General features: G+C 34.9%; 1 protein-coding gene across 4 annotated transcripts in view; it reads right to left on the bottom strand.

Annotated features, from left to right (window-relative positions):
- Window positions 1-26,105, bottom strand: part of TBC1D15 (TBC1 domain family member 15) — an 87,793-nt gene that overhangs the window by 23,206 nt on the left and 38,482 nt on the right. The window contains exons 2-11 of one of the 4 annotated variants that reach the window (XM_005571550.5): window positions 24,444-24,542; window positions 23,610-23,684; window positions 17,878-18,016; window positions 13,479-13,689; window positions 5,460-5,562; window positions 4,412-4,462; window positions 3,903-4,100; window positions 2,714-2,842; window positions 2,013-2,116; window positions 850-944 (exon numbers count right to left, since the gene is read on the bottom strand). In XM_005571550.5, coding sequence (XP_005571607.3) covers window positions 850-944; window positions 2,013-2,116; window positions 2,714-2,842; window positions 3,903-4,100; window positions 4,412-4,462; window positions 5,460-5,562; window positions 13,479-13,689; window positions 17,878-18,016; window positions 23,610-23,684; window positions 24,444-24,542 — 1,204 coding nt within the window. Of the gene's footprint in view, window positions 1-849; window positions 945-2,012; window positions 2,117-2,713; window positions 2,843-3,902; window positions 4,101-4,411; window positions 4,463-5,459; window positions 5,563-13,478; window positions 13,690-17,877; window positions 18,017-23,609; window positions 23,685-24,443; window positions 24,545-26,105 lie in introns of those variants that run through there. The other 3 variants (XM_005571551.5, XM_074007427.1, XM_074007426.1) reach the window with 3 other exon arrangements.

The following is a 26,105-nucleotide window of genomic DNA, read 5'->3' as shown; positions in this document are numbered from 1 at the left end:
GAGAGGGCATTAACAACAGTAACAAATCCCTCTATCGTTCTTTATGAAACCACAGATACACAAATCCAGATACCATAAAGGAATTTCAAAACTAAGTTCCAGTACTATCCAATGCTATCCTAAAATTACACAGACAATGTAATAAGAACCTTAAACTGGGCTCTGCACTTATTTAAACCATGTGACCTTGGACAAGTCATTTATGTTCTCCATGCTTCAGTTTCTCATTCGTAAATGGAGATTATGAATTGCAGCTAATGTTTTTATGATAAAATTCTATCAAGCATCTCTATGTTTTAGAGAACAGTTATCCCCAGGTAAATATTCTATTTTCAAATACTAACTAAACTTTATATCTGGAGTCATTTAATTTTAAAAATGAAATATATGTATATTTAAAGAAGTTCTGAAGGGATATAAACCAATACCTATTAACCATAATTATCTCTGGGTGACAGAAACAAAAATAATTTATATTTACCTCTTTTTGCTCATCTACAGTTACTAAATTTTCTACAATAAACACTTTCATAATAAAAAAGAAAATAAAGTTTTTAAAAAATGAAATTAATTCAACAAGCAAATACAGGTAAATAATCTTTTTTAGAAATTCATACTTTGGAACTGAAAATTAAATATATCAACACTTATAAATACACTTACTGAATTAATATGCCTATTGGAAGAGGAACAACAAAGAACATTAAACACACATTGCAATGTACTTTTCTATTCTGATTTCTCTTTTGAGCCCTAGCACTGTTAGCGTGTATCTTCACTTCTTTAATCTCATCAAGATTTCAATGTAATCCCGTCTTGCATTTCCAAAGTTGTTAAGAAAAAAATTACCGATAAGACTTCTATAATCTCTTAACCTTGAATTTCTTTTCTCTTGTTCCTGGCTGACAGATTTCCACTGCAGTTTCATTCTGAAGTATTCATCACTATAGAAAACAATTTGACACCAAAGAAAGCTATTTGAAAACTTTATTTTTAACACTGTTTAACTGGGTTTTTCTATAAACAGTATATCAAAGCATTTATGATGCTAACGGAATGTAAGTTCATAAAAACAACAGCGAAACGTTTAAAGTTAAGACAAATAAGTGAAAACAAAAGAAAAAATACCCTATACATATCACAAAGTTTATGTGATAAACTTTGTTCCACTACTAGAAAAACTTTAGGTATTCTTTTACAAAAACATTTATCTAATCCTTAAAATCATCTCTAAAGTATTCTAATAATGAAATATCTTAACCACTAAAGTTTCTAAATAATTGTAAATACAAATCTAAGTGATTTTTTTTTTTAAAGTGACATTATAGTTCCATTTCCAAGCAGTTTATTGCAGAAACTAGTTAATGTAAAAATGTTTTAGAAGAACTGGTAAACATGCTGAAAAGAGAAGACTGTCAGATAACTTAAATATGAACATAATGACTGAAAATAGCTTTAACTCAAAGCCTAGACTGACAACTGAGAACAAGAAGTTGCACCTGGAAAGTTGGTCTGTGTTTCAAGTCTTAGAAATAACTTAAAATAGAAATACTCTTCCAAAAAGAATGAAGGATCCATTATAAGAATATCAGAAAAGTAACTTAAAGGTAATTAATCTAAATAGCAAATATATTTCTTATGAGCCAATTTTATAATTTCATAATGAATTGTAAAAGTGAATCAAGATGAATGAGAGATGTTTTTAAGTGTATGTCTACATAGCTATCTTTCAAGTATGCAAAATGCTTGTACGAGGCTTATATAAGGGAAATAGAGTATGTTTATCTTCTTTTTACATATTCACAAAAATAAATGCAACGAGGTGCTTCTAATAAGTGTTTCTGATTTAAAATAATTAGAATGCTCATAATTTTTGAGTTAAAACAATAAAAATTAAGTTGTTTTCCCATTCCCTAGTCTATTCCAAATCCTCATCTAGAAACCCTATACTAATTTGTATGGGTGGGTTACTCGAATCTCTTTGAATGAATGTACAAAAGACCATTACTTACGTTTTTTGCTTTTGTAATTGGGTTCTTTCCTCCTTGGTACTGTCCCAGGGAAAATAACCCAGAAGAAATTTCCAAGCTTGCTTTCTCAATGCATGACTAAGTCCCTGAAGAAAGCATGCATATTAAACACATGAATGAAAAAGAATGCAATACTGTTAAGTTCACAAAACTTGCATATAAAAACGAAAACTAATCTTTAAGAGGTAGTTTTATATATGTAAATAGTTCAATTCAGTGAATACCATCTTGTTTTTTACTTCTAGATCCAAAAGATGTAAGTAGCTGCCAGAAAGTTTAAACAGTACACAGAATACAGCAGCCTACAGCAGACAGACAGTGGGACTGGTGAGTCTAAGCCCAATCTTAAAGAATAAGGCAAATGCCACTGGAATGCAGGCCTCCTTCACAAAACCTACAGAACTTCAAATACGGAAGAATATCCTCCCCCAGAGTTAAGGGTATCCCTCTACCCAACCCCCAGGAACATCATAAGCACCTCACTCTGTCCCACTCAATCCAGGAATTTTAAGGCATCATTCATCAAGAAATAACGGAGTTCATTCCTCCCCACTTCCCCTGCCAAAAAACAACCACCACCACCACCACAACAAAACCCACCAAAACAATAATAATAACTAGGAGTTTATAATACTGAATACTAGGAGTTTGTAAGACAAGCCATATTAGAGTGTTTAAATTACCCCTCTAAATATCATCTGCTTCATACTATCTACATTTAAAATTCTTCCTTCAGAATCAATGTTCTTAGTCCATTCTTCCAGTGATACTGGCTCTTTCCTTTGAACAACAGGTCGTTCCCCCAAATCAATCTAAAAATAAGATAAGCAATAACAAGTACATATTTAACCAGTGAAATGAAATAAAGGCATATAGAAACTAAATTTAAAATACTATTTTTCAGACATGCCTTCTAATACTTCTAAGATCATCCCTCATTTTCCCATGTTTAGTTTAACTATAATAGTTGGCATTACATATGTTTCCCTTCTACTAAACACACAACAAGCTGGGTTATAAGTTCAGAAACAGAAAACCCCACAGACTAAAAATATTTGTTATTAAAATAAAGTTCTTTACTATTTTGGGTTCAATTACATACATATAGAACATTCGACATGTAAATTCTATAAGAAACCTTCAAACCAAATGATATGCTGTATTATTTAAAAAGAAAGAATATATAATTATTCCATTAATCATATTCTAAAATTAGCTTTTCTTCTAAAGTTCGTATTTCTCAGAATTGATTCATGACCCACTAGCTTCACTTGGCATTTTCTATAGTGTTTTATTCAATTAACAGATGTTGATAATTTTAAAATACTATTTGCACGATAAACCCTTTAATTAAGCACTAAAATTTAGATATGTATAGTTTTCTAACTATGTACAAGCCTAGAATTGTAGCAAATTTAAGTCTTGCTGAGCACATATAAAGATCTGCCATAATTCAGGCCAAAACCCATCTTACTTGAAAAAGGAAGCATTACATGAGAATAAAAGCCCTAAAAGTAGTGTCCTGACTAGCTGTCTCTGATGCCTATGAGAAAACATGCAAGTAAGGAACAGAACTAAGAGGCTATAGGAAAGGTTCGCTCTTCACTCTACTATGCACTCAATGAAACAAACTTCTTTATTATCAAAATGTAATCAAAGAGAGATCCAACATTAATCAAGAAAGAGTATAAGATAGAGAACAAATGAAGAATTTAGTGGCAGGACAAGCACTCATTGTCAGATATACCAGCAAAAAGTTGTAAGAACAGATTATGGAAAGAGGCAGATATCACCAAAATTAAGTTTCTATTTCTATAGTACACGTTCTCCTGTTAAAACATAAGAGCTACATTAATACTAATCTTTACTCACTCTTGTGATGACTTCAAATCCTGGTTCTTCTTGTTGATTTATCTTTAGACCTGAAATAGCATCACTAAGAAAATCTGCCATTTCTGAAGGTGGTCGTTGATGTGTAGAGGGATCGCTGCCTCTCAAACTGTCAAAAATGTAGTTTGTGACTTTGGAAAATCCTATCATAGTTGCTGTATAAGGGTCCTTTTTAATTTTCTATGCAGTAGGAAGAAAAACATTAGCATTATTAATTCAAATAAAGAAAAATGAATACTCCAACATGGGCAAAAAAAGCAAAGCTTTTTAAAAGAAAAGAAATCAGGACTAAAACAGAGTGTTCTAAGATTATCTTAAATTTGTATTTTCTTTCTTGGAAGAAAAATTTAAATTTTCTAAGCCAATCATTTCATTTGGTTAAAAGAGCATAATAAATGATAAGTTAATGCTACTGATTGAATTGCAGATAAACAAATGATTTGCAGGCTTCACTCAATCTGCATACATCAGAAAACATACGCAGTGCTTACTTTCCAGTGGTGAATGGCCCACAACAGCTTTCTTCTGTCTAGCAGTCCTGCCTTCACACAAAAAAAATATTTCTTGAAGTGTGTACTACCATGCTATTCTGACACAAAATATTTGATTGCTAAATTTAAAAGCTCATATTTAAATATTAGCTGACTTTTAATCTAATTACGTGAATAGTAAATCATGCCAACAAGAATAATTTATTCTGGGACAGTGCAACCCTGGAAAACGGCAAAAGGTTTTTCTACTGTTAAGCGCTAGGGTAACTTCTGAAGCCCAAACTAATTGCTCATTCATATTTAGCAAAAATAGTTATTTATTAAATAATTATTTTCACAATAAGTAAAATTATCCTCTTATTTCCTATTTCAAATAGTGTTTAGTTCTCTCTCTCATCCTCTTTCCTAAAAAGTTCCCTCTATATCTTATTAATCTCTACATCTTCAAAACCAGGAAAAGAACAGCTGGGACACAGCAAGCTCTCACATATTTGTTAAATGAATAAGTGAATAAATAAATAAATGAATAAATCATCTCATTACTTTACATAGTCATCTGAGTGATAATTAAATTTACTTCTGCCTATTATTAAGTGTACATTTTTAGCCTAATGCAAGAACAATACTCAAATATTCTTAGGGGAATAAGATTGTCATGACGTCAAAACAACCTACTTAAATTCAAACCAGATTTTTGCCTAAATTGATCATTAATGAATTCAAACTGGCTTGCTCTGTCACCCCTAACCTAATCAATAAAAGTTATGATACAACTCTATTGATGTCTAATTTTAGTATTATAATAAATGGACAAACTGCCTTATGAGTAAGAACCAAGGAAGCCTCTGAGTCTTGCAAATAACATGAAAACATATTATTGTTTCTGTAAAATTACAGAGAATAGTTCTAAAAAGATTACACAGACACACACACATACACACATATATATATATACCTGTCTCATTCTGCATACTCTGAGAAGATGAGAAGTAGGGGGCACATAAAATAATGCAGTCAGAATAATACATGATAGATTTAAGAAACATACTTGTATTAAACCATATGCTGGCTCATCAAGAAGATTTTCAAAAGACTGTGAAAGACTCTTATTTTGACAATTCACAAGAAGTGTTCTTTTATCCTGTGGAGATCTACAATAAAAAAGAGGATTTGTAGAAAATACTAACACACTGTATCAATTACTACGTGAACAATTACTGACACAAATGCTCCCTACAAAAAAAAAAAACCAAAACATTTTAATGTCCAGTTCTAGAACAGTTTTCCATTAATACATTAGCAAATATTTAGTAACTATTTTAAAGGAGCTTCAAAACTACATGAAACATAAAATACAAAATTAACAAATACTAAATTAATACTCTGCATATAACATAAATAAAACAAAGTATATTTTTATTCCAGGTAAAGCCAAAAGGATTAAATTGGAATGAACCTAAATTCTTCTCTAGAATTATAGTAGAAAACCATTACAAGATATCTGGCTTTATTATCATAAAAATTAAAGAAAGCCAAAACAGACATTAGGAGTCATCAGTATGTAATATTTACATATAGAAAATATGTCTTATTTTGAAATGGTTTCCACCTTCATTCACGGCTTAGTAATACTGTAATATAAGATGTTTAAAACGTAAGATATATTAGTTATTTGATAAAGATCATTAATCATGCTAACCGTAATTACAAATGCACACACATGAACATATTTTAAAAAGATTATTACGTATGGTTTGGGTAATACTATGTTTTTAGTTCTTGCTTATTAAACTATAGAAGCAAGTCTCTTCACATTTCTTAGTAATGACAGAATTTAACAAAATCTTTTCAAAACAGACATCTAATTTCTAGTCATCTGACAAATTATCTAGTCTTTTTTCTATTTAGTGAGTTTTATGACTTCGTTCTAATAAACTGAGAACTTTTCTATGTTTAAAATAAAAATTAAATGTTATTTTGCTGCTATACACCTCCTGTTTATTATGTTTGAGATAAGATCTTTAATAACAGTTATCTCTTCTCAATTCTAACATAACAGGATGCAACAGTAATGCTAGAGGGAATATGAAATCTAAAACAGGATCCTTATATTCTTACATAGTCAGAAACAGCACTCCATCTGCATATACAACAACAGTAGCTAATAAGCCCCTTGGCTTTTTAAAAAGGGCTGAGGTTGAGTCATTTGATATAGGAGGAAAAAACCATACATTTTAAAACATTCACTTTTCTGAATATTTTGGGGGGTCACAATTAATAGGCAGACTTACAGATTCTCTCACAAGGCATTTTTTAAACGATGGACCTTGAAATGTAGCATCAGAAAAGAAAAGTAGCTAAAAAACAAAATTTTATTCATAGCACAGTGCTGCTAGCACTGTCATTTTGTTTCTAACAATAAATTAAGCCAAATTATTTCTTTAAAACCCAAATAAAAAAATGCTCATGAAAGTCAAACCACTGTCTATACATATAAAAGAGGAACTAATACGCAACTTTCAGCTCTCTGGGCTCAGATAACTCTATGGCTCCATATCTTAAACAGTGGCCACTAAACTGGAGATCAGAAGATGAAATGACTGGCTTACCAACAAGCAAACACAAATATTTTTTAAAAATAAATTCCTTCTTTTCTTTTTCGTAACTACTACTCTGTGATGGGGGGTGGAGGAAGCTCTAAGAAGCAGGGAAGATATGAAGAAAGTAAAGACCTGACTGCCCCAAAGGTAATCAACAAAACATTTAAAAAGTACATCAGTCAATGGACAAGTAGTACACTGTTATACTGCTAGGCAATTAAAGAGCTCATCATAAGGAAGACTGGTATTCCAAAATATTACCAGAATGTCTCCACCTTCCAGGTCACCACACTGATTTAATTTATAAATACGTATTCTGGGAAGTTGATCTCTCATGCTAACATTATTCAAGACTTTCAAACTCATTGCAGTAGTAAGACGAACGTTTAATGATGCTAATCCAGCAATTCTATTACAGCCTGCTAAACAATTTGAAGAAAACTATAGTCTAATATCACAACTATAGAAGCATATCTCCTGAAAATTCTGAAGTATATCCTAGGCTTTGGAGTGAGCCTCTCCCAAAGACCTCATAATAAACTCAGAAATTATAAACTGAACAATGCTTGTACACCCAAATGTAGCAGTAATTATTTCATATTTCTATTGAGAATGACCAACATGTAAGGCTAAAGAAATAAACAGCATTGCAGAGATTATCAATCAAAACTGGGAATAAAAAATAGAAAGGTACAGTAACAAAATTTTACATCTAGAACCTACTCTTTTAAATGGTTGGTGCTGTTTGATGATACAACCAATTTGGCTTTTTAAGGGAATATTTTACTGCTTGGATATTTGCATATCAATGTAAAAATGGCCCAATATACAAAATAACTTAATGGAATCAACAGGTCTTATTCATATCTTAGCAACCAACTTGGTCCAGAAAAGTAAGAAAAACATATTCCTAGCTCATTCTTTTATCCAAGTGAACATCACATTCTAAATGATGATAAATCAAAGAATACTTACAAACACGAACAAATATGACAGTTTTCCTGGTAAAAAAGAAAAGTATCTGAAAAATATTAAGCATCAAGAAGATGGCCTATGTTGCACTGACTAGATCAGGTTGTTGAGACTAAAAGAAGGAACTACACATGACTAGCCTAGCAGGGCCTCTTCCTGGCACTTGTGAGTCATCTAGGTTGCCCATTCCTAGATTACTGGCAATCTCTGCTGGTCCATATGGTAAGGCCCTGCTCCTGTAAGAGGAAATTTAGCTCTTTAGGAAAATAAACTTAACTCACTAGGAAGTGGATTGGGAAGACAACAAGGCCACAAAAGCAAGCCACATTCCTCAATTTATCTTAATCAAAAATAAAAAAAGTTATCTGGTCTAATTCTCTTCATTTTGAACTCAAAAGAAGACAGGAAGGGTGACCGCTGGCATCCCAATGAGGCTGAAATCAAGATTTCCTTGACTACTCTTCTGTGTGGTCTCTAAAACAATCTTTGACCATAGAAATAAGACTCTGGAAACATCGTTTTGCTTAGGATAACTGTTCCAGGGACAGGAAATGAGAACTCCCTGGCTGACACCTAGTAGAATAAAAATTGGGTATAATATTTAGATATTTTCATTTATGTGAACTTTAACTTAAAATTTTGGGAATTCCACTTATTTGAATCCTAACTAACAAGAACAAGGGCCTTTAAATTTCTCCTTAAGAATTTTGTAATTCACAATAGCAAAGGTGTGAAATAAACCTAAACGTCCATCAATGGTAGGCTGGATAAAGACAATGTGGTATATATGCACCATGGAATAGTACGTAGCCATAAAAAGAATAAGATCATGTCCTTGGCAGCAACATGGATGGAGCTGGAGGCTATTTTCCTAAAGCAAACTAATGCAGGAACAGAAAGTCAAATACTACATGTTCTCACTTACAAGTGGGAGCTAAACAACAACACATGGACACAAAGAGAGGAAAAACAGACACCAGAGACTACTTGAGGGTGGAAAGTGCGAGGAGGGAGAGGATCAGAAAAACTACCTATCAGATACTATACTTATTACGTGTGACAAAATTATTTGTACATCAAAACCCCATGACATGCAGTTTACCTACTTAACAAACCTGCACATATACCCCTGAACCTAAAATAAAAGTTAAAACAAAAAAGATTCTGATAGTGAGGGATGGCTTATATAAATTTGGGACTTTTTAAATACTGGTGAATATCTACTTGGAACAGCTTTATTCTACTACTTGGACTCTATAAAATCTATGGTGAGCTACATGGCATAATACAATTGGGCATAATTTGTGACAGGAAGGAGACTAGGGAGGGAGCACTTATTTTCAGCCTAGAGCATGGAGGGGCCTTGGAGATAAAATATTTGATGCACTGTTTTTACACGTTTCAGACCATTCATGGGTCAAAAAGTAAATTGCCCTCCCAGTGTCACAGGACAATACACAAAGTAGTGGCTGATATTAGGAGAATAGCATTTGAAGTAGTTACGTGATACTATCTCCTTCCCCAAGAACAGCAGCCACATCCTGGTTCACTAAAAACTTAATGATTAAGCCTAATGAGAAAAGAAACAAAGTATACAAAGCTTTTTCTCTTTTACCAAATCATTAAAGGGTGCAATTAATCACTTAGGCTCACATCTCCTCCAACTCTATCCTCCCCTTAGTTGATTTCATTTCCTCTCAGAGTTTCAATCACTCCCACACATGGAAAACTTACATGTTATCCTAATATACTCTTACAGTGCCATATGTCTTATTCACAGCACTTATTACAGCTGCAATTTAAGGCAGGGGCCATGTCTTTTTTGATTACTGCTTTCCTTCCAGAAAATAACACTGCTGCATCTAAGACACAGTAGGCATTCAAAAAAATACTTGAATTAAATGAAAAAAAAAAAAAAAAAAAAAAAAAAACATGTACAAGGAACACCATTCCATGGCTTCACATTTTCAAATGGAAATAAGCACTTCTCCTAAAGAAACTCTCCTTCCCAGGGACTTAAGTGCTGAGATTGGGAAAGAGTAGGGTAGCATAATTCTTTCCAGGCTCTCTCTCTCCCCCTCTCTCTTACATCTGCCTATCAACAAGAGAAGGTGCTTTCATTCTGCTCTCATTCACATCCTCAGTGGTCTGTCCTCATTAGGAAAGCCTGTGGGTATCAAGAAGTAACAACAACAGGTTTAGTTCAAAACTAATCTGGGATGAATTATTATAATGCCATATGTCTAAACCCCCTCTACTAACATTATTTTCATCACCATCTCTGATTTTTTTTTTTTTTTTTTTGAGGCGAAGTCTCGCTCTGTCACCTAGGCTGGAGTGCAATGACACGATCTCTGCTGACTACAACCTCTGCTTCCCAGGTTCAAGCAATTTTCCTGCCTCAGCCTCCCGAGTAGCTGGGATTACAGGTGCTCGCCACCACACCCGGCTAATTTTTGTATTTGTAGTAGAGATGGGGTTTCACCATGTTGGCCAGGCTGGTCTCAAACTCCTGACTTCAAGTGATCCGCCCACCTCGGCCTCCCAAAGTGCTGGGATTACAGGCATGGGCCAGTGTGCCCATCCCCATCTCTGATTCTCATACTTGTCATCTGTTTACAAATTTAGAAAAGGAAACAAGCTTTCACTTGCTACTCTCAAGAAAACACGAACAACACATATTCAAGGTATATATACCCCTATAACTGCTTAAGTGGTTATCAAGACTATCCTTGAACCCATCCAGGATAGAAAACTCTACCTCCTGAGAAAAACCCTGTCTCCTAATTTCTTTTTGGAGTTATATAAAGCAAATCTCCAATCTGTTTCTCACAAAAAACTTTCAAAAAGTATTTGTCAAATTGATAATTATCATGCCATTTATTCATTCAATTAATATTTATTGCACATTTATTATGTACCAGACACTGTAGCTAGGAACTAGGAATAATATGGAAACAATATAGATACAATCCCTATCCTTCAGAAGTTTACATTCTAGAGTAAAACACAAAAGAATAGACAAAATTACTGTATACTGTTAGGTGCCATGAAGGAAGCAAACGAGAAAATTAGACAGTGAGGAGCAGAGACAGGAAAACTACATTAGATGGGGAAAGAGGGCATCGTGGAAAGCCCCTCTGAGGAAGTGACATTAAATGGAGACCTCAGGAATCAGAAAGAGGGGAATATATTCCAAGTAGAAACAGTATGCATAAAGGACCTTAAGACACAAAAGAGTTTAGGGGGTTTTAGGAACTGAAAGAAATCCGCATGAGTAGAATGGAAAAGACAATAGCATGAGATGAGTTTTAAGAGATAAACAGAGCTAAGACAGGGCAGGCCCTTGTTGATGACAGTGAAGAAGTTTGGATTTTATTTAATGTTGCATTGAAACTTCTCTTCTTCAAGTTAAACCACATCCTTCAGTGAAATATTTTTCATAGGACCATTCTGATCCCTTCCTTACCCTGGGTTATCTCTTTAATACAGAATAGGTAGTCTAGCACATTTAAAATGCAGTGTTTATTACTTGCAGTTCAAGCCTACTTCTCCAAAATACAATCAGTAAAAAGTAGAGAGGGGCTACCTCCTCCCTCATCCTAGACATTAAGCTTTAATCAACAGTCTCAGACCAAATGATCTCATTTGTGAGTTATGTCACAACACTGATACTGAGCTTACTATGGTGCTAAAACTCCCTAGTCTTTAATGCCTGCTACTCAATAACCATAACCTTCTATTCCAATCATGACACTGTCTCTCCTGAAATCTACTCATCCTCTCAATGGTAACTTATTTACAGGTTCTCACTTCGAGATCCAAGATCCACATACCACCAAGCAGGTCTGACTTTCTTACACTTACTGGCACTGAACAGCTTGCCTATTGCCAGCCAGAGATGATTAACAAAGTAGGGGAGAATCTCATGCCAGAAAATACACGGTCGAGACTCCCAGTTTTTGTATCACTTCTAGCCTTATGGAATCTAAATTCAGGCAAGGTGTTAAATTCTACTATAAAGTGAGGACATTATAAATGAAGTTAGTGGCTGGGCCCAGGGGCTCACGCCTATAATCCTAGCACTTTGGGAGGCCGAGGCAGGCAGATCACCTGAGGCCAGGGGTTTGAGACCAGCCTGGCCAATATGGTGAAACCCTATCTCTACTAAAAGATACAAAAATTAGCTGAGCCTGGTGGCACATGCCTGTAATCCCAGCTGCTCAGGAGGCTGAGGTGGGAGAATTGTCTGAACCCAGGAGACGCAGGTTGCAGTGAGCCAAAATCACACCACCGCACTCCAGCCTGGGTGACAGAGTGAGACTCCATCATAAACAAACAAACAAACAAAGTTAGCAATCATTCCCTGCAGTTCTCCCAAGCCCAAAACCTCAACTTCTCCCTTCTCACCTCCATACATCCAATCCATCACAAAATCTAATCCTATAATCTAATACTGCAATACTTCCATCTTTCCTGTCACTATCCCAGTTCAGGTCACTTTAATCTCACCTGGATAACTGGAAGAACCTGCTAACATGACCCAAAAGATGCTTTGTGCTTTGGACTTCACTCAGCTCTTTGGCCCCATCTTTAACTGTATTACCCTCCCCTCCTCATACTTTGCAGACCTGTAATACTGAATTAATTTGCTGTGTGATTACATCATGTTTGTACTCTTCCCTTGTAAAACATGCTTCCCTCTAAATATCTCCTTCTCTTTCCTCATAATGGTCACTCATTTTTCAGGTCTCTACTTAGATGCTTCTTCCTCCAGGAAGTCTTCCTTGATCCCTACTCCCAGTTTCAATTAAGTGCCCCTCATTCTTTCCCAGGAACTCCCAAAGCAGCTGACACTTCTTTCATCTTAGTTCCTCAGTTTTAACTGCCAGACTATGAATTCTCTGAGACCCAGGAACACCCCTGTTTTACTAGTAAATATGAAGCATCTACCACAGTGTTGGGATGTAATAGATACCCAAAAAATATTTGCTGAGAGTAAGAGTGAGGAAGCATGTGTATGTACAGATGCACACAGGTAACTAAATGAGAGACAAGATTTCTGGAAAGTGGTAAGGCCCTGTCGTCCAACTGAGAAATAATTTTATAAAGGACTTAGGACTTGCCTGACTTAAAGTTGCAACATCACAAGTATAACTGTATATTTAGTAGAAAATACAAAATAAAGGGTAAATTAGGTAAATATATATAGGCCATAAATTACTAACACATTATCATTCATTTAAATGTAGAAAAAATATTAAACTACTCTTTTCTTTGTAACAGTAATTAGGTGGTAAGTCTCAGATTCAAATTACTAAAATAACACAGTATGATTCGTTATTCCAAATAAATCAATATCCCAGAAAAAACAAAGCTGTTCATGTCCTCATATGCACATAGGTCACTGATGCCCAAGGTCAAGTAAAAATAGTTCGCTTTGGGATTAATACAATGATCCAGTTTCAATAAGTAGAAAATAATACGATACTTACTCACATAATACCACATATTTTTCAAGAGATTCAATCAGTAGTTTGCTATCTCCTTGATGAAAGTGTAGAGCAGGGAGAACGACGTCATCCTTTAGACAGAATACCAAATACGACCAGCCCATACCCTCTTTGTTTTGCTTGATTGATTTCAGGTCTGTCAAACTGAACAGGAATGACCATTTGCTTTTCCCATTTCTATGACTTGGAGCATCTTAAAAACAAGAGAGTGGGGCAAAATATTTTTGTTCACCTTTTTAAAAGGTACTGACAGTGCTCTCCATGACTGCATAACATAAATTAGTTGAACCCAGGGAATCAGTACAGCACTCATATTATTATGGCTTCCACCTGTATTAGATATGGCAACTTATATGTTCTTTTAAAAAATGATTTTTAAAATAATTATCCTACCACATATAAATTTTTTAAATGTTATTCCTATGTAAAATATAAGCTTTGACCAAAAAAACTGATCATGGCTTTGCAAGCAGGTGGACTGGATTCATACTGCAGTACTACCATCTTACTAACTGAATGACATGGGGCAAATAATTGAATGTCTCTGAGCCTCAGTTACTTTGTTTGTAAAATGGAGATAATTATACTTACCTCCCATTGTAATTCTATTAATAAGAATTAGGAGATAATACTTTTCAACTAACTAGTACAAGCCAAGTATACAGAAAATTCTCAGTAAATGTTCATCTTTTCTACTCCCCCCAAAATAAGAATAGCTTAATTCTCTTGAAGAGTCAAAAAAACAAAACAAAAGAAAACAAAACCTTTATTCCTTCATTTCCTTTTGTAATTATTTTTAGGACACTACACTTAGTAGTGAAGTAAGCATACTGATATAAAAAATAACACTGGAGTGAATATACAACACTCTATTTGCAGAAAAACAAAGTACAGCAAGAAATTGAGGATGAAAAGATAAAAAGTTGTGAATGCTTCAAAAATAATGAATCAATTGCTAAATTAACTTTCTACTACATCAAGACCTCAGTTCAAACCAAATTATAGTTATGTAAAATACAGCATGTTCTGAGTTTGTGGCCTCGTTATAGAAGCTAAAATTCCAGGTTTGCGAACATTATCATAATTGATAACAAGCAACTTAAACATCAACTATTTATTTAAAAAAAAAACTGAAAGAGAAAAAAAATTTCTTCTCACTAATGATGCTAGTACTTACAATTCACTTCTAATGTAAAACACCATTTTAACAATTTAACTCCAACATAAGTAAGCTGTGTCTCTGAAATTTCTTTCCTAAAATGTTATTTCTTAAGAAGTATCATACTATCCTGCTATTCAAGATCTTTATTATTTCTGTCCCACACTACCAATCCCACAAAGATAAACTACTTAGAAGGAAGCTGCTTACTAGACTAGATCAGAAGACATATTAACCAGTGTTGACCTGCATGTATGTATCACCTTCCTATCTGCAATCATCTCCAATAAGATCTCTTGAACTCATAAAAAGAAATCTACAGCTTACAGAACCTCTATCTGCAAGGAAACCATGCATCATCATTATTTCATGGACACTTAAACAAGTATCATTTGAAGGAAGCTAAAGTGACTTATCTATATACAATGACTAGCAGCTTTCACACCAGTCTGGACAGTGAACTCACATGTAAGATACACTAGATTAAGTGCCATGTGTCCACTTGACTACTTTACATAATGTTTCACTGGTGTTTATATTATAGAGCTCATAAGACCACTTCAAGCTGATACCTAAGTGAGAACAGTTCTAGAATTTCAACTTACTCATGAATCATTTAAGTGTGAATGTACTTAGACTACCTAAACAGATACATACTGCTAGCTTATCTGCAAAGACCAAAAATATTTCACAGAAAAACAGCAATGGGAAAAAGAAGAAAAAAAAGAAACCCAAAAAACTACATATAGACAATTTTTAAAATTAAATTACTCAACGGCACAGAGGATTTTATCTAAATTATTGCAAGAAAATCATATGAAGTATATTAAACACTATATGTATGCTATATGAATTATTAGAAGTTTGTGCATATTCAAGAATAAAGGTTTTTTTAATAGATTTTTCCCTCATTAACAGAAGAGACATATATTACATACAAAAGAAAATGTCTCACACATTTCCACATTTAAAGCTCTGACAAAGAAATATTTAAATTTAAAACCCTAACAAACAAATATTCTAAGCCTTCTACTAGAATAAAAGCTTCATGAGAACAGGAACTTTATCTTGTTCACAGCTATATCCTCAGTGCTAGAAGAGTCAGTAAGTAGTCAAAGACAAAAGATCTGTTGAATAAGTCAATTAACAACCTAGTATCAAGTCAACATAAAAGTAATCTGCAAATTAGTCTGCTGCAAATAGCTGGCCAGAAATAGAAATGGTTACAGAGGAAAACAGAAATCAAGAGTGAACTCAAACTATTTTTCTACTCAAAGCAAATGTAAAGAAAATCATTTAGTTCTAATGAATTTACTATGTCACCAAATATATGTAAAAACTATCTCCAACACACTAACATGAGAATACTAAATACCAGAAGAACTGAACAAACAGCTCTACTCTTCTTGTAAGTAGAACAGTTCAGTAAGTCTCTATATGCCTTGAATAGAATTAACATCAAGGACAAATTTTATTTGGATGGATCTCTAGAACGAACATGAGACAGTCTGATGTTCTTGGAAGGAATATTTCCAAAACATTTAATCTGTCTGGTATATAACAAAGGATGTAGCAGTAGAAACTCTTACGAAATATAAAGCGAAAATGCTCTTAAGAAGTATAAAATTAAGTAAGTCTGACAGTCAATTTTTTAAAAGTTTGTCCCAAACTGACTTTGTGCCTCACACAAAAAAGAAAAAAGTACAAAGTTAAAAATGAGAAGGGTAAAAGATAAGAAAAACAAAGGCTTTTTCTTTGGGGGAAAAAAACTTTTAGAAAATAAAAAAGCTTCATAATGACACACATTTAAAACCTCTGGAATTTCTAAGCTTGAGGGTTCAAAATAAACCCTCAAGCTTAGAAATGAACCCACGGGCTTAGAAAATGCCTCCTTTTTTTTTTGAGACGGAGTCTTGCTGTGTCGTCAGGCTGCAGTGCAGTGGCATGATCTCGGCTCACTGCAACCTCCACCTCCCAGGTTCAAGCGATTCCCTTGCCTGGTACTTATAGGCATGCACCACCACGCCCGGGTAATTTTTTGTATTTTAGTAGAGACAGGGTTTCACCATTTTGGCCAGGGTGGTCTTGATCTCCTGACCTCGTGATCCACCTGCCTTGGCCTCCCAAAGCGTTGGGATTACAGGAGTGAGCCACCGCGCCCGGCCTTTAACTTTTAATAACTACAAAATAAAGTCTGTTCATCACTTTATAAGTCTACTCTGTGGTCAAGCCATAAGCAGGATTTACCTCTGTCATTTTTTGCTAAGCTATACAGCTACACAGAAGTTCTCAACTCTGATCACACATTAAAGTCATCTGAAGACCTTTTAAAAAGCACAGATACCCAGGCTGTATCTCTAGAGTCTGATTTTTGGTAGTATTTTTTTAAAATCTAACCTACCCAGGTGATTTCAATGTGCAGCCAAGGCTGAGAACTACTAACAAAGTGATCTTTATTGTCAGATTATGCTTTTCTCGTCCATGTAATGTTTCTTTCTTTTATGAAATTCTGGGCTACAAACCTGTATAGCAATATTACTATACTGAATAGCATAGGCAACTGTAACACAATGCTAAGTATTTGTGTATCTAAACACGTCTAAACACAGAAAAGGTGATGCACTGTGCTGTGACGGTACAAAGGCTACGATGTCACTAGGTGACAGGAAATTTTCAGCTCCATTATAATCTTACAGGACCACTGACATACATACAGGCGATCAGTCACTGAAACTCTGTTATGTGGCACATGATTGTATATATGTAGAAAGGAGAATAGTCACTGAACACATATTAAGAGAAAACTGCAATGAGCCAGGAAGAGTCCAGCAAAATGCTGAAATTAGAATGGTATGGTTTAGTAGTATACTCCACCTCTCCCTGTTACTTTGGGATAAAATAACATGATTATTAAAATTCTACTAGATTAAGAAAAATGTGCATGAAGGACAGCCAAAGGAATTTTTTAAAGTGGTTCTATTTTCTGCCATTAATAACTATAAAATAGAGCAAGTATTTTAAAATCCTTTTTTGAAGCCACAACCAATAAAACAAAAAGAGAGATGAAAAGAGAGTATCACTAAAATATGATATGTATACATATTAACCAAAGAAATTAATCATCCTTCTCACTGAGGAGCATTCAAGAATCTTCTTTGCACTTTTATTACTATATTATATTGTAGCAAATCAGTTTAAGATTTCAAAAGATTTAATTCATACCTCCATTGGTATGTGGTTTCCTTTTAAATGAAACTGTATTAACCATGTCCCATTCTGCTTCATAACTGTTCAGATGTTCTGATCCTCGATGACCTCTTTCTTTTGGGGCCTGAGTCCATTCTACAACTGAACTGGAGTCCTAAAATAATTACAACATATAAAATATTTAAAGTCTAAAACAAATTTAATTTCAATCCATATCATCATCTCAGCTTCAATGTTTGTAGGTAGGCTGCAGACGACATCACTGGTGGGAAAACTGAACACCATTTCCTATCCTTTTCTCTCTTGATCATCTTTATCAAAAAAAAAAAAAAGCAAGAGAAGCTTCATTAGAATCCCACACAGTCAGAGTTGCCGATGAAATATAAACAGAAGTCGGCCGGGCGCGGTGGCTCAAGCCTGTAATCTCAGCACTTTGGGAGGCCGAGACAGGCGGATCATGAGGTCAGGAGATCGAGACCATCCTGGCTAATACGGTGAAACCCCGTCTCTACTAAAAAATACAAAAAACTAGCCGGGCGAAGTGGCGGGTGCCTGTAGTCCCAGCTACTCGGGAGGCTGAGGCAGGAGAATGGCGTGAACCCGAGAGGAGGAGCTTGCAGCGAGCTGAGATCCGGCCACTACACTCCAGCCTGGGTGACAGAGCGAGACTCCGTCTCAAAAAAAAAAAAAAAAGAATATAACAGAAGTCAACTCTGAAAAAAACGGCTTTGCTTTCATAATAAAAGCCTCATCCCTTTTTTCCTTTTTCCTGCTTTGAATGTAACCATGCTGCCTAAAAATAGTCATCTTCTGACTATAGGGAAAAAGCAAGAGAACCACTGCAAAAAGCTCCCAACCTCCAAACTTTTAGTTATTTAAGGAAAAGAGCCCCAATGGTGGCTATTTAAGCCATCAATGGTTGTATAATTTCTTATAGGCAATCAAAATTAGCTAAAAGCAACATATTTACATGTATAGTTCTACAGAACCTTCCATTTTTAAAGAGAATAAAACCAAAAGTCTAAAATGCAATATAGTTTGAGTAAATCAAAAATTAATTTATATACAACAAAAGACACTATATATAAGTTAAAGATAGCACAACTAGAACATTTTTCTAAAATATATGACAAGAAAAACATCCAAATTACAAAACTCCTATTAATTTATTTAGAAATAGACAAATATCAAAACAGAAAAACAGGCAAATGGTATGAATAGGTAAGTCAAAGAAGAAATAATCTAACATAGAAAGACATCCAACTTCAGTAACAACGAAAAGCAAGCTGACAGATTTCTATTTTCTGCTCCATTCAATTAAAAAAGATAATACTGAATATGGAAGACAACGTGAGGAAATGGACCATCTCACACTGCTGATGACAGTGGCTCATTACTACTGACACAGGAGGACAAACTAGGTCTTTCTAAACACATACATACATAAAAATAAAATGTGCACAGGTAAAAATCTGGAAAGATATACATTAAACAGAGACAGGTAAGGGAGGCCAGGCGAGGTGGCTCACACCTGTAATCCCAACACTTTGGGAGACCGAAGTGGGCGGATCACCTGAGGTCAGGAGTTTCAGACCAGCCTGGCAAATGTGGTAAAACTCCATCTCTACAAAAACTACAAAAAAGTTAGCCAAGCACGGTGGTACATTCCTGTAATACCAGCTACTAGAGAGGCTGAGGCAGGAGAATCGCTTGAACCCAGGAGGCGGAGGTTGCAGTGAGCTAAGACAACGTCATTGCACTCCAGCCTGGGTGACAGAAGCGAAACTGCAACTCAAAAAAAGAAAAAAAAAAGAGAGAGAGAGAGAGAGAAGGGAAAAGGTTCTAGTCAAGCAGGGCTTCAACTTTCTATTGAACTTTTGCAACAAGATTGTATTTGTATGTAGACAGTATAATTCTTTTTTAAAAGGGAAAAAGGAAAATTAGAATGAAAAGAAACTACAAAGGCACAAGAAAAATTAAGATATAAGAAATGGAAACAGACTGAAAAACAGTAGGGAAACTGAACAAACTAAATTATAAAATAGATTGTTTTTTCTTCCAGTTCCTTCCTCAAATGTCATTTCTCAGGGAGCCCTCCTTGTTTGACTAGTTTTTTAAAAAATCAACCCTCAGGCCGGGTGCAGTGGCTCATGCCTGTAATCCCAGAACTTTGGGAGATCAAGGCAGGCGGATCACTTGAGGTCAGGAGTTCAAGGCAAGCCTGGACAATATGGGAAAATCCTGTCTCTACCAAAAATACAAAAATTAGCTGGGAGTGGTGGCGGGTACCTGTAATCCCAGCTACTCGGGAGGCTGGGGGGGCACGAGAATCGCTTGAACTCAGGAGGCAGAGATTGCAGTGAGCCAAGATCACACCACTGCACTCCAGCCTGGATGAAAGAGACTCCTTCTCCAAAAACAAAACAAAACAAAGAAACAAACAAACAAAAAAACCTCACCACCATCCCTATTAACCCTATCGTCAGTAGTGAGGAAAGCTAAGAAGCATCTACAAAAGCATTCTGTTCCCCACCTCTCTCTCTGACTTCTACCTCCCTCTACCAACTCTGCATACAAAAAGGCTCAAATTGGTAGGTCACGCCAATAATCAGGGAAATAAGGATTAAAGGTCAACCTGAAGACAGGACAACTAAGTTCCAAAGACTGGAGTTTTGGAAAACATCATTTATCTCTAAATTAGGAGAAATCAAGCACAATGAGCAAAGGAATAATTTCTTTAAATCAGGAGAATTAACTGAAAGTCAACCTATACAAAGAAGTTGGCAAGACTCCCAGCCCTTTTTCTCCACTCATTTGCCAGAATACTGCCATCCAAGCTTACCCTCTCCAGCCAGGAATCGGCAGATTCTTCTCAAATCTACTAGCCCAAAAAGACATGGATTTTGACATTAGGGATTCCCCAAGGAAACGGCTTAGCCATGCACCCCAGGAAGAGTCTCACTATTACCAGGCCTATCCATACCTACAGAAAATATAATCACTTCTGTGCATCTGCTCTTAAATTTGTTAAATATGAGCACCGCACTACATAACCAACAAACATCAAAGGCAAGTTATCTATAGAAAACAGTTCAAATGAAATGAGGTGGCGGTGGGACAAAAGGTCACTAGAGGGAAATGGACTACATAGGGAGATGAAAAACATCTAAGAAGCTATCCTTAAACTCCTCAGTAATAAGAAAATATATTACAACCACAAAGAACAGAATGCTAATGTTATTCCTTTAAAAGGGGACATGAGGACACTCAGAACAAGAAAGATGTTAGTAATAAAATTATAGCAAAAATGAAGAGTGAATTTCCTAGAAAACAGTACAGACCAATAAATGGATGGATGGATGGATGGGATGGATGGATGGATGGATGGATGGATGGATGGATGGATGGATGGAAGGAAGGAAGGAAGGAAGGAAGGAAGGAAGGAAGGAAGGAAGGAAGGAAGGAAGAAAGGGGAGGGGATTTTAAAATTACAGGACCAATCCAGAAAGTGTAAAGAGTTCCAGAAAGAAAGAAAACAGAAAATGAAGAAGAAATCATCACTAAAATAAATCAAAAATATTTCCCAGAAATAAAAAAAAAGACAGAAGTTTCCATATTAAAAGAGCTCATCAAGTACCCAGCACAATGTATTAAAAAAACAAATCCACAAAGGCACATAACCAGAACATAAAACTAGAAACAAAAAGACAATAATTAAAAGCTTCTAGAGAGATTTCAAAACAAAAACAAAAAACACGTAACATGGAATCAGGAATTAGAATGCATTAGACTTAACATCAATGACAGAAAGTAGAAAACCTGGGGCAAAACTTCAAAATCAGCCAGGCGCAGTGGCTCACGTCTGTAATTTCAGCACTTTGGGAGGCTGAGGTGGGCAGATCACTTGAGGTCAGGGATTCGAGATCAGCCTGGCCAACATGGTAAAACCTTGCCTCTACTAAAAATACAAAACTTAGCTGGGCATGGTGGCAGGAACCTGTAATCCCAGCTACTTGGGAGGCTGAGGCATGAGAACTGCTTGAACCTGGAAGGTAGAGGTTGCAGTGAGCTGAGATCATACCACTGCACTCCAGCCTGGGCGACAGAGCGAGATTCCGTCTCAAAAAAAATAATAGTAAATATAAATAAATAAATAAATAAGCAAAAGATTTAGAACAGGCATTTCTCCAAAGAAGATACAGTTGACCCTCCATAACCATGGGTTCTGTATCTGTGGATTCAACAAATGGAATCTAAAATACTCAGGAAAAAAGAATTCCACAAAGTTCCAAGAGGTAACACTCAAATTTGCTGTGCACCAAGTACTATGCTACATCGAATGGAACCAATACCCCACAGATACCAGAGGACAGCTGTATACACCACATGGCCAAAAATCCCATGAAAAGATGTTCAACATCATTAGTCATTCGGAAAATATAAATTAAAACCACAACGACATACAACTTCAGTTATGGTTTGAATTGTGCTGCCCCCTCTCAAAAAGATAAATTAACGTCCTAACTCCCATTACCTCAGAATGTGACTCTATTTATTAGGTTGGTGCAAAAGTAACTGCGGTCTTTGCCATTAAAGCATTGTCAAAGACCTCAATTACCTTTGCATCAACTTAATGGAAATAGGGTCTTAACACAAGTAATCAAGTTAAAATGAGATTATCAGGATGGGCCCTAATCCAATATGACTAATGTCCTTATAAAAAGGGGATAAACACAGAGATAGACATGAACAGATGGAAGATGATGTGAAAACACACAGAGGACACAATCTACAAACCAAGGAATGTCTGATGCTACTATAAATTAGCAGACAGACAACAAACAGATTCTCCCTAACAGCCCTCAGAAGAAACCCATCCTGCTAATACCCTGATTGCTGACTTCTAGTCTCCAGAACTGAGAGACAATAAATTAAGACTGCTGTAAGTCACCCAGTTTGTGGTGACTTGTTTACAGTAGCCCTAGGAAACAAACAGAAATTCATATCCACTAGGTTTACTAAAATTAAAAGGATAATAACAAGTGTTGATGAGGATATAGAGAAATTGAAATCCTCATATATGGCTGGATTAGAAAATCATGCAGCCACTCTGAAAAAGTCTGGCAGTTCCCCCAAATGTTAAACACAGAATTATGGAATATATCTACTCCTAGGTATATACTCAAGAGAAATAAAAACATGTTCACACAAAAACCTGCAAATGAATGCTCACAGCAGTATTATATTAGCCGCAAAGTGAAAACAACCCAAATGTTCATCAATTAATGAATAAAATTGTGATACATACACTATCACACAATACAACTGTATACACAATATTATTCATCAAAAACAAAAGGACCATATATGCTATATAACATGAATGAACCTTGAAAACCTTATGCAAAGTGAAAGAAGCCAGTCAAAAAAAATTACATTATTACATGACTCCATTTATATGAAATGTCTAGAATAGGCAAATCCTTAGAGACAGAAAGTAGATTATTGATTGCCAGTGACTGAAAGTAGGTGAAATGAGGGGTAACTGCTGATAGAGTTCTGCAGGGTGATGAAGATGTTCTAAAATTAGATACTGGTGGATGGCTGCACAACTTTGTAAATATACTAAAAACCACTGAATTGTATGCTTTAAAAGGATGCATTTTATGGTATGTGAATTATATATCGATAATACTGTTATTTTCTAAATGGCATTCCCTTAGTCACACATTTTTTTTCTTAAATACCTTTCTAGCATAGAGAATACTAGAGGAATCTAATGCATCATCCAACGGTCTCCAGTCCACTATTACTTCAGCATCCTAGAGAAAGAAATTATGAACTATATTTAATATTCAGCAATATGTTATTCTTAATTATTCTATTCCCTGAACCCAAAATAAAATTTCAGCCTCTTAAGTATTTACATTTCAAATATGCTAATATCATATGTAAACCAAAAATGTTACATACGTTTTTCAAATTCTGCCTATTTTTCATTATGAAAAATTTATATTACTGCAACTTCTACATAAGTTTTAGAATATTCCATGTCATTTTACCTAAAGTACAGACAGTCTCTGAGTCATGATGGTTTGACTCAGGAGTTTTTTGTAACAGGATGGTGTAAAAGCAATGCACATGCAGTAGAAATCATACTTCAAGTAACCAAAGAAACATTGTTTTTCACTTTCAGCACAATATTCAATATATTACATGAGAAAATCAACACTTGATTATAAAACAGGCTTTATGTTAGATAATTTTGCCCAAACGTAGGCTAATGTAAGTGTTCTGAGCACGTTTAAGGAAATTAAACTATGATGTCCAGTAAGTTAGGTATATTAAATGCATTTTTGATAAATAGTATTTGCAATTTTGATGGGTTTATCAAGACATAACCCCATCATAACTCAAGGAGCATGTGTTTGACTACTACATCATATCCATGTTAAATTTACAATTACTGTTCAATTACATAATTGTATCTTACACATGAAATTCAAACTTTCTGATAATTCTCCAAAGATGAATCACCACTATAAACTATTATCAAATAAAATCACTTACTAGAAACTTACCTTTTCCAAAACACGTAATATCCCTGAAATCAAGCTGTCTTGGTCATTGGTCTTTCCACAAGATGAGTGAATATATACTCCTTCCTGTTCATATATAATCTAAAACAGCAAAAATAAAGTTAATCATATAATTTCTATTGAGTACTATTTTAACATTTGTTAAAAATATTTATATTTTCTTATCATACTTGGCCAAGTTTCTGATTATTTCATATATAAATGTATTATTTAAAAAAATACCTCTCAGACTTAAGAGCACTTCAATCAAGCAAACATAAACTGGAATGAATTCTGCTTTGTTAATGCATGAAGTTTATCAGATTCGTGATAATCACAATCTTGATCTTCTACTTAAAGATGTCAGACTAATTGCAACAAGTCTCAATATTTAAAATCCACTTAAAATTTATATTTTTCGCCAGATGCAGTGGCACATGCCAGTAGTCCTAGCTACTTGGGAGGCTGGGCTCGAGCCCAAAAGTTCAAGGTTGTAGGGTGCTATGCACCTGTGAATGGCCACTGCACTCCACACTGGACAATACTGCAATAACTCATCTCTCTAAAAAAACAAAAAAATATTTTTTTTTCACGAGCATTAAGGAAAATACTGAGCTAGAATTGAAAATGCCCTTGAAAATATCTAAGAATAAGAACAAATGAAACACAATGAGGAATCAATCCTTTCTAACTATTCCCATAATAGCACATTTTTACTGTAAGATCATTTTGGTGTGTTTTTGAAACACCATGGCATAGAAATTCGGGAAATAATACAGGAATTTTAAAGAGTAGTAATGAGAACACAACTAAAGAGAGTAGTGATGGAGACTCCTAGAAATGACTAAACTAATTCAATTTCACAATATTAACTGAGTGCTTCTATATGTAAAAAGCACATAAAAGACAAAGTACATGAAGATGATAAAGACATAATCCTTGAATAAATTCCTATGGGAATATAGGGGAGACTTAAGTTAACTCCTAAGTTTAAACATTTAAAGTGAAGCCTCATTTTTCATAGACATAATGTTATAAATTAAGATTCCATTCCTGAGACCCATTTCAAACCATTTAAAATTTTTTTTAATTATGAAAATAAGTAAAAGAAAAACAGTCACTTCTAGACCTAAGTACTTTTGACATATGTAAGTCTGGTCAATAGAGTTTATTATTCTATATCTGTAGACCTTTTATTAATATTAGTCTTCAGAATATCATGGGCCAGCAATGCAAGACAAGCACCATCAGTCTATCACTCCTTCATTCATAACTGTAAATGGGCATGTATCCTCCTGTTTTTAGCTAACATTTACAGGACACTTATATACTAGGAACTCCATATGTTGTAACTTAATCCTTACAACCACCCTAAACCATAGATTATATAACTATATTCTACTACACCATGGGGATGAGGAGCCCATTTGTGTGAATAAGAAAACTGAAAGTGGTTAAATAACTGCCCAAGGTAAATGAGGCAAATAATAACAGGTGGTGATGAAATTGAAACCCAGGTAGTCTGACAACAGAAAACTGTGCTCTTAGCCACTACAATATAAAGGTTCCACATTACTTTTACTGCCTCTCTCTCGGGTTTGTTACGTTAATCAACTGTGATATGGACTTGTGTCAGGAAAGAGTCTTTTAAGTAATTAAGATCAC

This window comes from Macaca fascicularis, chromosome 11 (assembly GCF_037993035.2).
Source record: "Macaca fascicularis isolate 582-1 chromosome 11, T2T-MFA8v1.1".
Classification (NCBI taxonomy): domain Eukaryota; kingdom Metazoa; phylum Chordata; class Mammalia; order Primates; family Cercopithecidae; genus Macaca; species Macaca fascicularis.
Note: the sequence above shows the minus strand (reverse complement) of the source record. Positions and strands in the feature narration are given on the sequence as shown.